Raw genomic sequence first — 14,417 nt, 5'->3', positions numbered from 1 at the left:
GTATAGCAGCAAGTTAGGAGGACCGGCAAAGCGGCTGCGGCGGCTGCGGAGGCGTACGGTGGCGAGGAAGAGGAACGGCGAACGGAAGAGCGAGGGTTTACGAGACATGCAGTGAAACCTCGCGTGAGGCACAATGTTTTCTAAAATTACCAAATCATTCACTTCACAATATTAATAATTAAAAATAAATTAACAAATGAAATATTTTTTTAAAAAATAATTTGATAATCCCTTCGAACGTTTCAACTCAAAAATAATTATTTTGCATAATTTCCACTCATTAATCTGTAGGTAGGGCTGTAAAATGAATCAAACGTTTGATAAGCAAAGTTTGGTATTCAACTTGTAAAAAGTTTATTTATATTTGTTCAATACATATAAAATAAATTAAATAATTTATTAAATTAAATAAATAAATATATATATATATATATTTATATATATATTTAGTTCGTTAATGTTCACGAACAAAAATTATGAACTAAATAATATTTATGAATAATATTCATTAATAAAATTTTTATCAACATCAACATAAAAATAAATAAAGAAATTTTTAAAATGAACAAACAAACTTTCATTATAAAATTTAATAATCAATTAAACAAGTTTAAAATTATAAAATTTTTAAACAATCAAACAAATTTAAACTAAGAGTTTGATAACATCTAAATAAATCAAGTTCAAATCAAACTTGAACAAAATTCAAGCTCACAAAGAGAAAATCAAGCTAAGCTTGAACAACCATTTCAACAACTTAGTTTATTTTAAACTCAACTTGATTTAATTCAATTATCTCATCAATAAATTTGAACACTGTAAAATGAGCAAAAATGCCCTTCTCCACAGGCCAGGACTAGCCCAAATGGCTAGCAAGATGAACCAAGCAAGCTACACCAGCTTCAATGGCGGCTGCGTCCCACTGCGCATCATCGTACAAAACTCCTCGTAGTTGATCCTCCCATCCTGTGACCACATGCACCAAGAGAGATCAATATTACGTACGTGGACGTCTACGATGAACATAACAACTGATCAACTGTGTACACTTTACATTATCTTTATCAACTTCCGATATGGTCTCTTTGATAGTCTCCAAGTCGCCCATTCCATGCTCTATCATGGCAGTCTCAAGTTCATCTCTCGTAATAAACCTGTCGACGAGGGTCATCAGTAGAAAAGAATTAAAATGCCAAATTAATATTAGCAGCTAGCTAGAGTTCCTCATACACTCACCCACTGTCGTCTTTATCGAAATATCGAAAAGCTTTATACAAGTGTTCGTCCCTTTCTAGTCTATGCCGATGCATCGTGGCCGTTATGAACTCGATATAGTCGATCGTTCCATTTCCATCCACATCAGCCTGAAAAAGAGACATATGTTGTCATTGATCAGCCTGATACTTAAATGCAACTGATCAGGTTCGTTCAGATTCGTAACTACGTACTGCATCCATCAGTTGCTTTATTTCAGCCTCTGAGAGCTTCGACCCGAGGCGAGCCAATCCTGTCTTCAGTTCCTCGTATGTGATCGTGCCACTGTTGTCTGTGTCCATGTTGGCAAACATCTGCTTCAGTCCTTTGATTTCTTCCTCTGAAAGGCTTTCGGCTATAACCTTTAGAGCCATCTTCTTAAGCTTGTTCATGGCCCGGAACTGCTTCATCCTCGACAGTACTGCACTGTCTATGGGGTTGTCTGATGCCTCTCCACCTTCCTTAAGCCACGGGTGCTCTGAAAATTAAGACATGCAGCTCCATGATATATTTCCAAACACTCAGCTTGCTCGAACATGAGAATTTAAGTTACATAACAAGATTCATACGTACGGAGAACTTGAGCAGAAGTAATTCTTTTCTTTGGATCCTGTGTCAGCATCTTCTTGATTAAGTCTTTGGCACTGTTCGATATAGATGGCCACGGTGGACTCTCAAAGTCGATCTCTCCCTCGATAATAGCATCGAAGATTCCTCTTTCAGTGTCTGGAGAGAACTTAAATTAAGATGCAGGAAACAAATGGATTTGATCGAAATGTATACGACGAGCTTAATTACCAGCCCAAAAAGGAGGTACGCCACAGAGAAGAATATACAAAATAACACCTGCGCTCCAAATATCTATCTCCTTCCCGTAACGTTGCCGTAAAACTTCAGGAGCAATGTAGTAGGCACTTCCAACTATATCTCTATACACTTTGCCTGGTCAACGGTAATAGATTCTGTAATTTACGACAGTGAAAAAGTCAACCTCTGCTTATTGTGAGTGTTATGAACGATAGCTCACCTTCCTCGATGAAAACCGAGAGCCCGAAATCAGTGGCCTTGAGCATGGCTCCCTCATCCTTGGAAGCGAGCAGGAAGTTTTCAGGCTTAAGATCGCGATGCATCACCCCCATGAAATGGCAGATGTTCACCACGTTCACAATCGCCCTGCACATGGTCGCCGCCGCGCGCTCGGAGTAGTGGCCCTTGGCGATGATCCGGTCGAACAGCTCTCCTCCGGCGCACAGCTCCATGACCAAGTTCACCGAGCTCTTGTCCTCGTAAGCCCCCTTGAACTCGACTACGTTGGCCTGCCCGGTGAGGTGCTGCATGATTTGGATCTCCCTCCGGACGTCCTCCCGCTCGCTTTCGTTGGCCAATTTCCTTTTGGAGATGGACTTGCATGCGTACTTCGCGCCGGTCACCTTGTCGGTGCAAAGATAGGTCACGCCGAACTGGCCACGGCCGAGCTCCTTGCCGAGGGCATAAACGGACCTCACGTCCTCAAATGGCTTGCCGAGGATGGCACCGCCGGGCGGCGGTTCCCGCTGCTGGTGGTGGCCGGCTGGTGTCTGTGGTGGTGCTTGATGAGGTAAGCCACCAGTAGCTTGATCTGTTTTCACCGGCCGTTTTCCTTTGCTCAAGCACACACCCATCTAAAAAAATGCTTAGTTTAAGAGCAATTTTAGGCAAATTAACAACAGGTTCGAGGAATAGATGGAAGATTGATAGCAAAACTTTGATTCAGTAACAAAAATTGCATGCAGTAAAGTGCTTATAGGCTGTACAACAAACATGCAACAAGCCAAATTTAGTCAAAAGAAAGAAAGATGAACCTTGAAACAGCTGCCTGCCTGACAAGAAGGGCTGAAGAACTCAGACTTGAAGAACGTTGGCAAAAGGTGGAAGGGTTGGAGAAGACTTCAAATTGGAAGACAAAAGAGCATAATCGTGCCAACAACGAATTGGGCAATGTTGCCTTCAACTTCTTCTTTTTTTTTTTTTTAAGAAACACGATGGAATAATATATTTGGTTTGCATCATCATAATTGAGAGGTAGCAAGAGAGAGGAATTCGTGCATAGTTGTTCTTCATTCTTAACTAAAACATCGACTAGTTGCTATATTCTTTGAGGAGAATCTCTTGTTTGAAGTGGCACAAAGTTGGCATAACTTCCACCTTTTCTTTTACATAAAAAGAAAAACGCGTTCGGAATTGATGCTGCCCAGGATCGAACTGGGGGCCTTTAGTGTGTAAAACTAACGTGATAACCACTACACCACAGCACCAGTTGTGAGTTGAAGGCCTATTTATAATTATTAAAATTTATATTACTTTCCATCAGTTTGCCAAAAGTTCCTTGCTAATATAAAATTATCTACCAAGTAACTTGATCTTAATAAATTAAAGGCCAATGTAAATTATTCAGATAGATATGGGAAACTTCTTAGGTCTAAAAGAATACCTCTTAAGCCTAGAAAATATATATCAACATGTTAGAACTTTATTGATTCTCATACTATTGCGAGTATTGGTCTTTTTTCTATTCTTTAATCGTTAGTTGCATATTGATTTTTTTTATTTAAGATTGATATTTTTTGATTAATTGAATGTTCCTTGTTAACAAGAAATTTCCATCCGTCAAAGCTCTAGTTCCTAATGTATCGTCGTTCTTGAATTTAATAAATCAATGTACACCAATGAAGTTGTTGGAATCTGGAATATGTATATAACATGGATCTTCGTGGTACATATAATTTTAAACAAAATGACATAAAATAAACAACATATCTCATACTTTTTGAAATTGTGAATGATATCACAAACAAATAAGAGCCCCAAGTGTGACTTCTCTATATCCGAAATCATGAACTAGACACGATCCTCTAGGTGCTAGCCTCTTGGATCAACAAAACTTTTGGAAGTACTATGGATCTTTATCTAGTTATTATTAAAACAATATTTTATTCTATTTCAGTATATATATATATATATAATTATTTTTAATTTTATATTATTATTATAGGTAAGAATTCCTAATTACTATAATATAAATATTTTAATTTTTTAAAGTATTATAGTAGTTATAATTTATAATTTTAATAATAAAAATATTTAATATTTCGATTCTGAACATTAATTTCTATTTTATTTTATAATTTTTAATTTAACATGGATTTAAAAATGTGTTTAGACCCGTGTGGATAATTAGATTATATATAAATTTTTTAACTATAAATAATTTATTATAATTATTTTAAACTCTGATTGTGTCGAGGCGGAGGCCTGTTGGCCTACCCTTAGGTCCCACGTTATTTGTATTTTTTTAATTGACATAAAATATTTCATTTATACTAATTAATTTTGAATAATCAATCTGATTCTACAAATTTTTTTATTAATTATTAAGATAAATTTAAAAATACTTATAGTAGTCCATCAAAATAATATATTTTCTTTGACCCACTACTCATGAGAGAAAAATCATCCTTATAATATGTTGCAACTAAATCTCGAATTCAAAATTTCTAACATTAGTAGGACCATGACAGAGGGAGCTTGTGCCCTTGTCTTCTGAACTTGTCCCACTAAGGAACTTAGTGATTTAATGAAAGACTGAAAGCCATTTTGCTCATAAATGTCTTTAATACAGTTCGTCTTCAATCAAATTAAAAAGATTTTATTTATTTAAAAATAATAATAAATCTTAGCTCATCTCATGGACTAATCCCTTGATCGGCCTGGTCCTACACAAAATCTTCTTAACCACCAAGATAAATCAGAAAGCGCATATGACGACCAAATCCAATGTCCAAATCCTTTTGATTGCAAAAAAATTCTAAGATTTTATTTATTAAAGGCATGGAAAAGTTGTTTCATTAATTTAATTTATTAAATTCATTAATTATACATTTTAAGTAATTTTATTTTTTTTTAGCATTTCTTATTATTATGAGCGGATAATAATAGGAAAAAATGAACGTCCTGATAGCCTCCGTCTTCTGTTCCTTGCGCCTCTTCTCCTCTTCTTTTTCTCCAGCTCCATCGCCATGAAGCCAAGGCTTGCTCTCAAGCACCTCTTTCTCCCTCTCTTCCTCATCCTAATTGCCTTCCCTCTCCTCTTCTTCTCCTCCTCCTCTTTGCCTTCATTCTGGGACGATGCGGGTTCCTGGAAGGCCCCGCTCCGTGCCATGGACCTGCTCCCCCTCCTTCCCCGGCGGGTCGCCTGGCCCCTCCTCCGCTCCCTCCGTAGCGCCGTCGACCTGCTCCCCACCTTCGTCGGCTCCGCATCCTCTCCTGAGGCCGACCTGCAATGGAAAGGTGCTTGCTTTTACAAGAACACCGCGTGGATGGAGTTCCACAACAAGAGCAAGTCCCAATTCGGAGGCGGCACGATCCATATCAAGGTTCGCAATTTTGATTCGGATGATCCTTTGTATTATCCTTCATAATTAATTAATGGCGGAGCAATTGTGGGGTTGACTTGAAATTTGGGGTTCTCGGTAGCGTGTGGTTTAAGTCTCGTTGTAATTGTGCTAGAGAAGTTAGTAAATTGAGGTGTGAGAAAATGGTTAGCAAATTACCATGTAGTTCTTCTTGAATAAGTGCCTGCCGTACTATGAAACAAAAAACAAAAAAAAAACTCCCATTTGATCGGGGAATAACTTCTATCTTGGTGGAAGACGAGAGTTATTTAGGCCATTGTGGATCCTTAGACATAGGAGCCGGATATATCTCTACTTGTGCATTAGAAATTTCTGAAATTGGTTAAAGGTGCAGGTTTACGATAAGTGGTTCTCTAGTTTAGAGTTTGAGACCGTACAAAGCGTCTTTAGGTGAAGAAACTTGTGGTTTTCTCATTACTGAGGCTTACCTTACTGGAAATCTTTTTTATTCCTACTAAGCAGCCGGATGGTGAAGCTTAAAACAAAAATATCTTCCAATTCACAGGTAGAACTATCCAAAAGCTTGTATATTGCTACGGAGTTAGTTGCTTGAAAAAAAAAGATCTCCATTTTCTGCTTAGATTAGGATTTCTGTTGGTGGTTCAATGCATATTGCAGCCTACCAGATCTACTAGTAATCAAAGTGGCACTTGTTTTTTTTTTCGACCAAAGCTCCAACCAACGACGTCTCCCATGACACAAATTCCTTGAGAGGCGTGGGGTTAGATGTGTCTTTCTACTTCTATTTAACGGATCCTTGAGGTAAATGTTATATACACTCTCTCTTAACGAACCCAAGTTTAAGTATTATTCATTTTACATACCTAATTTTTATAATTCTAAAAACACGTATTACAATTACGTTATACTCTTCTTTTTTTCCACGTTCAAATTTTTTTCACATTTAATTTTTTCTCGATCCATTTAAAAAATTAATAATCTCAATTTATGTTGTTGAATTCATATATGAATGTATAAATATATTAAAAAGATTTGTAGGAGTACATTGATTTTGATTTAAAATGATTTAAAATTCTTTAGATTCATAAGTCAGTTTTAAACGAATTTGACTTATGATTTTACATCATTTAAAAATTTAAAAGTTTGATCTTATAATAAGATTGTGATAAATTTTATCAAATCATTGTAAGTTTAAAAATTTATTATTTTCAATTTACTTGATTGAATTCAAATCTGAGTTGTATACATTAATTAAGAAGAATTATATAAATATATTAATTTTGATTTAAAATAAATGAGAATTCTCTAGTTCGGATAAAACTAACGGATGAATTTATATTATTCTAAAATTTAAAAGTTTGATTTTTTTTTAAATTAGAGAAATATTAAAAATTGATGCAGAGGCAACACATGAATAGTCGAACTTCAATGGGTCATAACTTTTGATTCGAGAATCAGAACGAAGCACGGTCATATGCGTTTCAAATCTCTTTCAGAGACCTTTATTCGATAAATCCATACCGGCCCACTTTCGGACCCATCCGACATCGTTTAGTACTTCGTCCGTACCTCCGAAATTATTTTTTACTATTTATAATAATTTTTTATTTTTAATTTTTTTGATATTTTTGACTTTGTCAAACTAAGATTTTGTTTTATGGCATTTTTAGCCGTTTACGACCAATTTTGATTGTTTCATAAAAATTTAGGTTTTTTTTAGCAAAAACCTAGAAGTGAGTGGCACCGTCGACGGCTTCTACCAAATTTTTTTTTTTCAATTTCTCAATCTTCATCCCTTTTTAATTCTTCTACAATCTTTCACTTTCGAAATAATCTCTATTCTGTCCAGCATTAAAAATTTATTAATGATATTAATTAGTAAGTATCATTGTCCTAATCTCATAATAAATTTGTGATAAATTTTATTAAATTTTTATAAATTTAAAAATTCACTGATCGATAGATTTAGAAAATTTTAAATTATTTCAAATTAAATCCAAATACTCTTATAAATAAATTTTTAAATGTATTTATATTTTTAGATCATTCCACAGCACATTGATTTTGTATGAATAAAGTAAAATTTTAAAATGTGCAAAAATAAGAAAGAGTATAACGTAAATGTAATACTTATTTTTTAAATTATAAAAATTAGAAGCGTGATATAAATAATATAAAAAAAAATTTATGCGGTTCAATAAAATATTGATATTTTAAACTGTACTGGCCACGAACTCCCAACGGCCGTACAGGCAGCTGTGTTATTGTCCCTTCCCTTCCGTCGCTCGGAACTTGAATTGGGACTGTTAGTCGATTCCATGCCTGGCTATCTTCAGGTCAAGCAAAAAATAAATTAAATTAAAATAAATAATTTTTTAACCGAAGGGGAGTCTTGGTGTAACGGTAAGGTTGTTGTCAACTTGTCATGTGACCTAGAGATCACGGGGTTCAAATTCTGGAAACAGCTTTTTGTCAAAGGCAAGGTAAGACTGTGTACAATGGATCCTTTTCCGGACCCCACATGACATCCATATGATGAGGATTTAGTGCACCGGACTGTCCTTTTCACTTTTTAACCCTTTTGGCTATTGCCGTCGTGTGCTTGACGTGTATGATATGATTTGATATGATTCCTAATTATTATTTTTTTTATTATTTTATTTGTATAAGGTTAAAGCCAAGAAATGATCTTTTTCTTTGTAAATGAAAGAGCATTCTAATTATTTATTAAAAAATAATTAAATAATTATATACGATTAAAATATTAAAGTGGGTGTTTTTTTTCCGTCATGATTTGAAAACAAAAGACGCTTTTTATAATTTAATAATTTAAATACTTTTATTTTTTACCGTTCTATAAATTAAACCCGCTGGCCACCGGAGACTCTTCACTCCGCTCGCTTTCTTCACTCCGAACGCAGCAATCTCCACCTTCTACATTTCCTCTTGATTGATTCTGGGCCGTCCGATCGGCTTGCAGGGGAGAGTGGAAAATGGAAATGGACGCGATCCAGGCTGAGAAGGTGGCCGCGATGCGGCGCTTCCGCCGGCTCCGCCAGATCGGCACGCTGCTGCGCTGCCTCGAGGCCGCCGCCGTCGCCCTCTTCCTCGTCTCCTGGTCCTCATCCCGCGCCCCCGCCGCCGCCCGCCTCTCCGCCGACTTCCTCAGCCGCCTCGGCCCCATCCTTCTCAGTCCCCGCTGCGTCTTCCTCCTCGGCAACGCCATCGTCCTCCTCCTCTTCGCCGAGTCCCGCCGCCCGCCCCCCTCCTCCTCCGACGATGCATACGGAGAGTTCCTCGAGATCCGCGGCGACGGCCATTTCACCTGCTCCCTCGCCCCGTCGCCGGCGGAAGTTATCTACGAGGACAAGGCGGTGTGCGTCGAAACGCCGGCGTGCGGGAGGAGCCGGCGTGCCGACACGAACTCAGAGCTCGCGGAGGAGGACGAGAAGGAGGAGGCGGCCGAGGCGGAGGAGTTCCGGCGAGCGGTGGAGGCGTTCATCGCGAAGCAAACCAGGTTCCTCCGCGAGGAATGCGAAAGTAGGTGTTCCGCAGGAACACCAGAACACTCTGTTGCTCTTCAATAAGTTCAAAATTTTAACGGATGGAGAAATCAAAGAAAGAGATGCTTTATTTCTCATTTAAAAGAAGGTTTCAATTCCATATTTCAATTTGATAATCCATCAAAATAGTTAAATTAAATATAAATCTCAGACAAATAATATGCAAAATGATATATTTTAAGGTAATGTTGCAAAGAAAATAATAAGATGGAAATGATTAGACATTCAAATAAGTAGTTTTGATATATAAGAATTTTTTTTACATTTGTTTGATATTTTAAAATAAATAAATTTAAACAGACAGATGCACTAGGATGGAGCATATCGATCAAACGGACCCATCCATCATGGATTAATCCATTAAAAATTCATTATATAGTAGGGTGGGACAAGCTGACCCATTAACTTAACGGATTGAAAAATCTCCAATTCAATCTAACTCAAAGTAGGTTGTGAATTAGACAGACTAACCCACGAGTATGTTAAAATATAAAAATATATTAAAAATATTAAAAATTTTAAATTAGGATTATCGTTTAAATTGATTAAGTTAAAATTTTTAATTTTGAATTATGACTTAGACAAATAAGTCCACTAATCCATTGAGTTTTTTTATTTTAATTTTAAAATTTAAAATAAATAAATAATCTTTCTCAACCCGTGGGCCAACCTAAGTCCGCTACGGGTCAACCTATGCGGGTTGCGGGCCTAGGCGGATTAATTCATCTGAACCTATCTTAAAATGGATTGATAAAATTTCAACTCAATCTGCCTAAATTATTTTGGCAGGACGAGCTAACCCGATGAACTCGACCTAAACTGATAGCTATAGATCTAAGATATAAGATAGTATTATCCTCGACTTTAATCTAGTTTTTTAAAAAAAAACTTATATAAGTGTTTTTTCGATAATTTTTTTTAACTCTACAGTAAAATGTGAAATCCGCCACCCCAACAGTCCTATATGACTGACCGCACGATCATCTGTGAGAAGGTAAATCGGGAAGTTATAGTTGACTATCATAAGAAAGGACATTATCTTGGCTTCATCGAGATTTGATACTTGCCTACCGTAATAAATCTGTTCCGCAATAATCAACTCAACCATATTCTGTAGTAAAGGCGGAGCCACACTTAGTTATATCCGAGCTGTAGCCCGGGGGGGGGGGGGGGGGTTCGACGGCGACGACATGAAAAAAAACTTGGATTTAGGGAGGAGAGAAAAAAATTTAAGAGCTAGTCTGGGGTATACCATCGGCGTAGTCCAAGAGTTCAAATCAACTCGGATAAATTACTTGAGCCGGCTCCACCATTGTTCTGTAGACAACATTTTTAAACTCATTGTTTACATATAGATAGATAATCATAATGGTTATGGATTTGGATTATTACTTGGGAATCTGATTCTCCTAGTCATTGTCCCATAATTATTTCACAGGCAGCATATGTTCTCTTGGCATCCATCAAACTCTAAGAGACGTCACTTAACTTTTTTCATGAAACTTTTAACTGTGCTAATATCCCTGACCCTGCAGAAAGGGAAATAACGATGTTTTTATATATCCATCGAGATTGTGTGATCAGAATCCTGTTCTCCTAGTCGATGCCCACTAGCTTCAGTGAGAAACATGCATCGAGGAGATGCTTGTGTTGAAAACAGAGGAGCATGCTTCAGGATTTAGGGAAAGGAACAAGAATCCTTAGGCTGCAGTGATCAGCTAGAGTTAGTCTTAGGCTGCCGCGAACTCATGATGACCACGTAGAAGATCCGCGATGGATGCAGCTTGCAACCTTGTCGAGGAGTTCGTAGAGACTACCTTGTTGTCTCCGATAGCTCCGGAAGTACACAAACTGATACGGATCGTTGAGGCTAGTGTTCAACACTATCTCCGTAAACGATATTGCTCCGCTACGGTGCTAACGGATAGCAGCAATTCGTTCTCAAGATACAACGACGAACGTCTCAAAATAGTAGTACTCCAAATTTCGAAATCAGCGAACCTTCTCGTAGGCTTTTTGGACTCTTGCTCCTCGCGATGACGCGTACGTGCGAAGTACAAAGTGCGCCTACAAAGCGTCGATTGCGCACGTGGCGGGCTCACAGGTATTGCTCACCCCTGAGAAGAGAGCACTTGATCTTTTGTGTTAACTCCATTAACACAACATTATTAATAAGAAAAAAAAAACACATCGAAAATTCCCGATGTGGGACTATTTTCCCATGCATTTCCTTATATATAACATTAATGAATAATTAATGTTATTCGGGCCGACTTTAAACAATTAATTTCTCATTCATCCTTAATCGATTTTGAGCAAATTAATAGTGTAAATCTAACTACGCGAAACGTAGATTTCGATTTTGAAGTCAATTACGACTTTCATCAATTGATATCATTCCGATTTTTCTACAAAATCGTATTGGTCCATTAAAACCTCAATATCTAACATACCTTGCTGGGAACTTACAAACATAAGTTTTTGGATTGGTAGTAGAACTGTCTCAACTCTTTTAGAGGCCTCAAGTAAAAAAGAAATATGTTATTTTATTTGTTTTCTAACTTTTGAAGAAGTAAAATTATTAATAAATTGTATATTCATTTTGATAATAAATTTTTTAATTAATAAAATTATTATATTGTTTAATCTTTAAATATTATTAAAAATTATCCTTTTTAATTTCAAATATGCTAATAGGTATTGAATTGTTAGTATTTTATAAGCTATTTATGTATTGGGGGAAAAATTAATTATTTATAAGATTTAATATCTGAATTACTATTAAATTATCTAATTGTGAAAATAGATCTAAATCATAATATCATCCGATAATCTATTATTTAAAAAAAAATTTAAGTTTCAAATATGCTAATTGCAAAAAAAAAATCATCTAAAAATACGAAGAGACATTAAAGACGATTATTTTTTAATTTATGTAATAAAAAATCAATTTGATGTAAAAAAAAACTAATATATTGTTTAAATTGAACGAATAAGGACTTCCACTTTTTATTTTAATCGAAAAGGAGGAAGAAAAATAGATAAATTAAAGAAAATTATCAATAAGAGAAAAAGAATATTGTTGAGAGTATGACTGTGGTAAAAGTGAAGAAAAATACAAAATCAATAGACGGAAGACGAACAGAGCACGAATAATAAAAATTTTGATTAAAGTTAAATAATGAATTTTTTAGATTATAGCAGCTAGGTAGCTCTACACAATTATAGTTAAATCTTACCTCTTAAATCCTACAACTTTAAATTCTAAATATTATTATATTAAAATATTTTTTTATCAACTTAATTAAAAATATTTAAACTTCATCAAAATTATTTTAAAACAGTTATACCAAGTACCTGAGTAACTATTATATAATTGTATTATTGGGTTGTAAGGATGCAAATATAGTCCTACATCTAAAGCACATGGAAAAGATCATGAGTTTAAAAGGATAGAAAGTATCTCCATTGACATGAAACTTTTTGGGAGAGCCCAAGAACAAAGTCATGAGGGCTTAGGCTCAAAGTGCACAATATCATACCATTGTAGAGATATTTTGATTTCATCGGTTTTAACAAGTGGTATCAGAGCAAGATCGCTCTTCACCGGACTAACCACCGGATCAGTCATGATCCAGATTTAACCATGTAGCTTGAACCTTAAAACAAAGAAAGTGGATGCTCTGTGTCTGAATCAAGAGGATCAGACACCAGGTGAGAAGTCCTAATAGGTCGGGTGGACCGAGGGGCAAAAAGTCCTAGTTGGAATCAAGAGGACCAGACACCAGGTGAGAAGTCCTAGTAGGTCGGATGGACCGTGATCCGAGGGGCAAAAAGTCCTAGCTGCAGCTAGGTGGGAAGTCCTAGTAGGTCAGGTGGGTCGGGTGGACGTCCTAGTAGGTCGGATGGACCGTGGTCCGAGGGGCAAAAAGTCCTAGATGCGGCTAGGTGGGAAGTCCTAGTAGGTCAGGTAGGTCGGGTGGACCGAGGGGCAAAAAGTCCTAGTTGGAATCAAGAGGACCAGATACCAGGTGATAAGTCCTAGTAGGTCGGGTGGACCATGGTCCGAGGGGCAAAAAGTCCTAGCTGCGGCTAGGTGGAAAGTCCTAGTAGGTCAGGTGGACCGAGGGGCAAAAAGTCCTGGTGGGTCGAGGATTCAGACATTAAAAACGACGTTGAGAGGGACCTACGGTCCTTTATTTGAGGGGGGGTTGTTGGGTTGCAAGGGTGCAAACATAGTCTCACATCTAAATCACATGGAAAAGATCATGAGTTAAAAGGATGGAAAGTATCTCCATTGACATGAGACCTTTTGGGGAGAGCCCAAGAACAAAGCCATGAGAGAGAGCCCAAGAACAAAGCCATGAGAACTTAGGCCCAAAGTGGATAATATCATACCATTGTAGAAATATTTTGATTTTATTAGTTTTAACATGTATAAGGTATTATGTAACCGTTATAATATTATAATAATATTATATTAAATGTTACAGATTATAACAAATATATAATAGTTTCTATACATTATAAATGTTATGGCTTGTGCTGAGTGTATGGTTTGGTCCTGCTCCTTATACACATAGTACATCAGGGAAGCATAGTGGCTCCAGAGTTGGCAGGTACGCTCATGAGAAGTTCGATCGCGAGCGTGCACCTAGCGAGAATCAAATCCCCGCTTCATGGATTTCACCGTCAAATCTTTACCATATAAGTTGTGCCCCTGGGACAGTTTTTATACGTTATATGAAGCAAAAAGATGATAACACTCATCCAAGTCTCCCTCATCGTCGATCTCCACAGTGAGATGAAAGGAGTAAACTACAATATCGAGTGACCTCCTAGGTGATAAGACATAAATCCTAAGAGAATGAACTTTTACAGGAATCAATCCTTATCCAATCTAGCAACATTGCCATCGTATATCAACTTGACTACATTCAGGAAAGTCAATTTTTATATATTATAGTAGTTAGTCGTAGTTGCTATAATAATGCTAAAAATAAGTAATAAGATTGTAATAGTCGCTCAGTAGTTGAGTAGCTACTTATTCTCTTATTTATCAACTGTGTCGAATATTTAGGCAAAATGTCGTCGTCTGTTGTTACTAATAAAATAAACGAAATAGAAGAAAGAAGAGAAAGTGAGAAAGAAAGCAACTTAGAAACTACTTTTGAAAGGAAGAAGACTA

The 14,417-nt window shown here is 36.5% G+C and overlaps 1 protein-coding gene and 1 non-coding gene across 2 annotated transcripts; both read right to left on the bottom strand.

Moving 5' to 3' along the window:
- Positions 1-882: 882 nt before the first annotated feature.
- On the bottom strand, positions 883-9,128 carry LOC141826281 (calcium-dependent protein kinase 2-like). Its single transcript, XM_074713527.1, has 8 exons — positions 8,796-9,128; positions 2,282-2,790; positions 2,053-2,196; positions 1,828-1,980; positions 1,449-1,732; positions 1,237-1,364; positions 1,055-1,154; positions 883-966 (listed from the first exon to the last, which is right to left on the bottom strand). Exons 1-8 carry the CDS (start codon positions 8,984-8,986, stop codon positions 892-894), a joined length of 1,584 nt encoding a protein of 527 aa, XP_074569628.1. The 5' UTR covers positions 8,987-9,128; the 3' UTR covers positions 883-891.
- On the bottom strand, positions 3,476-3,548 carry TRNAV-UAC (transfer RNA valine (anticodon UAC)). The gene has a single exon. It is a non-coding gene; the product is annotated as a tRNA-Val (tRNA).
- Positions 9,129-14,417: the final 5,289 nt, after the last annotated feature.

Source organism: Curcuma longa, chromosome 4 (assembly GCF_044706935.1).
Source record: "Curcuma longa cultivar G26 ecotype Majalengka, Jawa Barat chromosome 4, ITB_CL_G26_1.1, whole genome shotgun sequence".
Classification (NCBI taxonomy): Eukaryota; Viridiplantae; Streptophyta; class Magnoliopsida; order Zingiberales; family Zingiberaceae; genus Curcuma; species Curcuma longa.
Note: the sequence above shows the minus strand (reverse complement) of the source record. Positions and strands in the feature narration are given on the sequence as shown.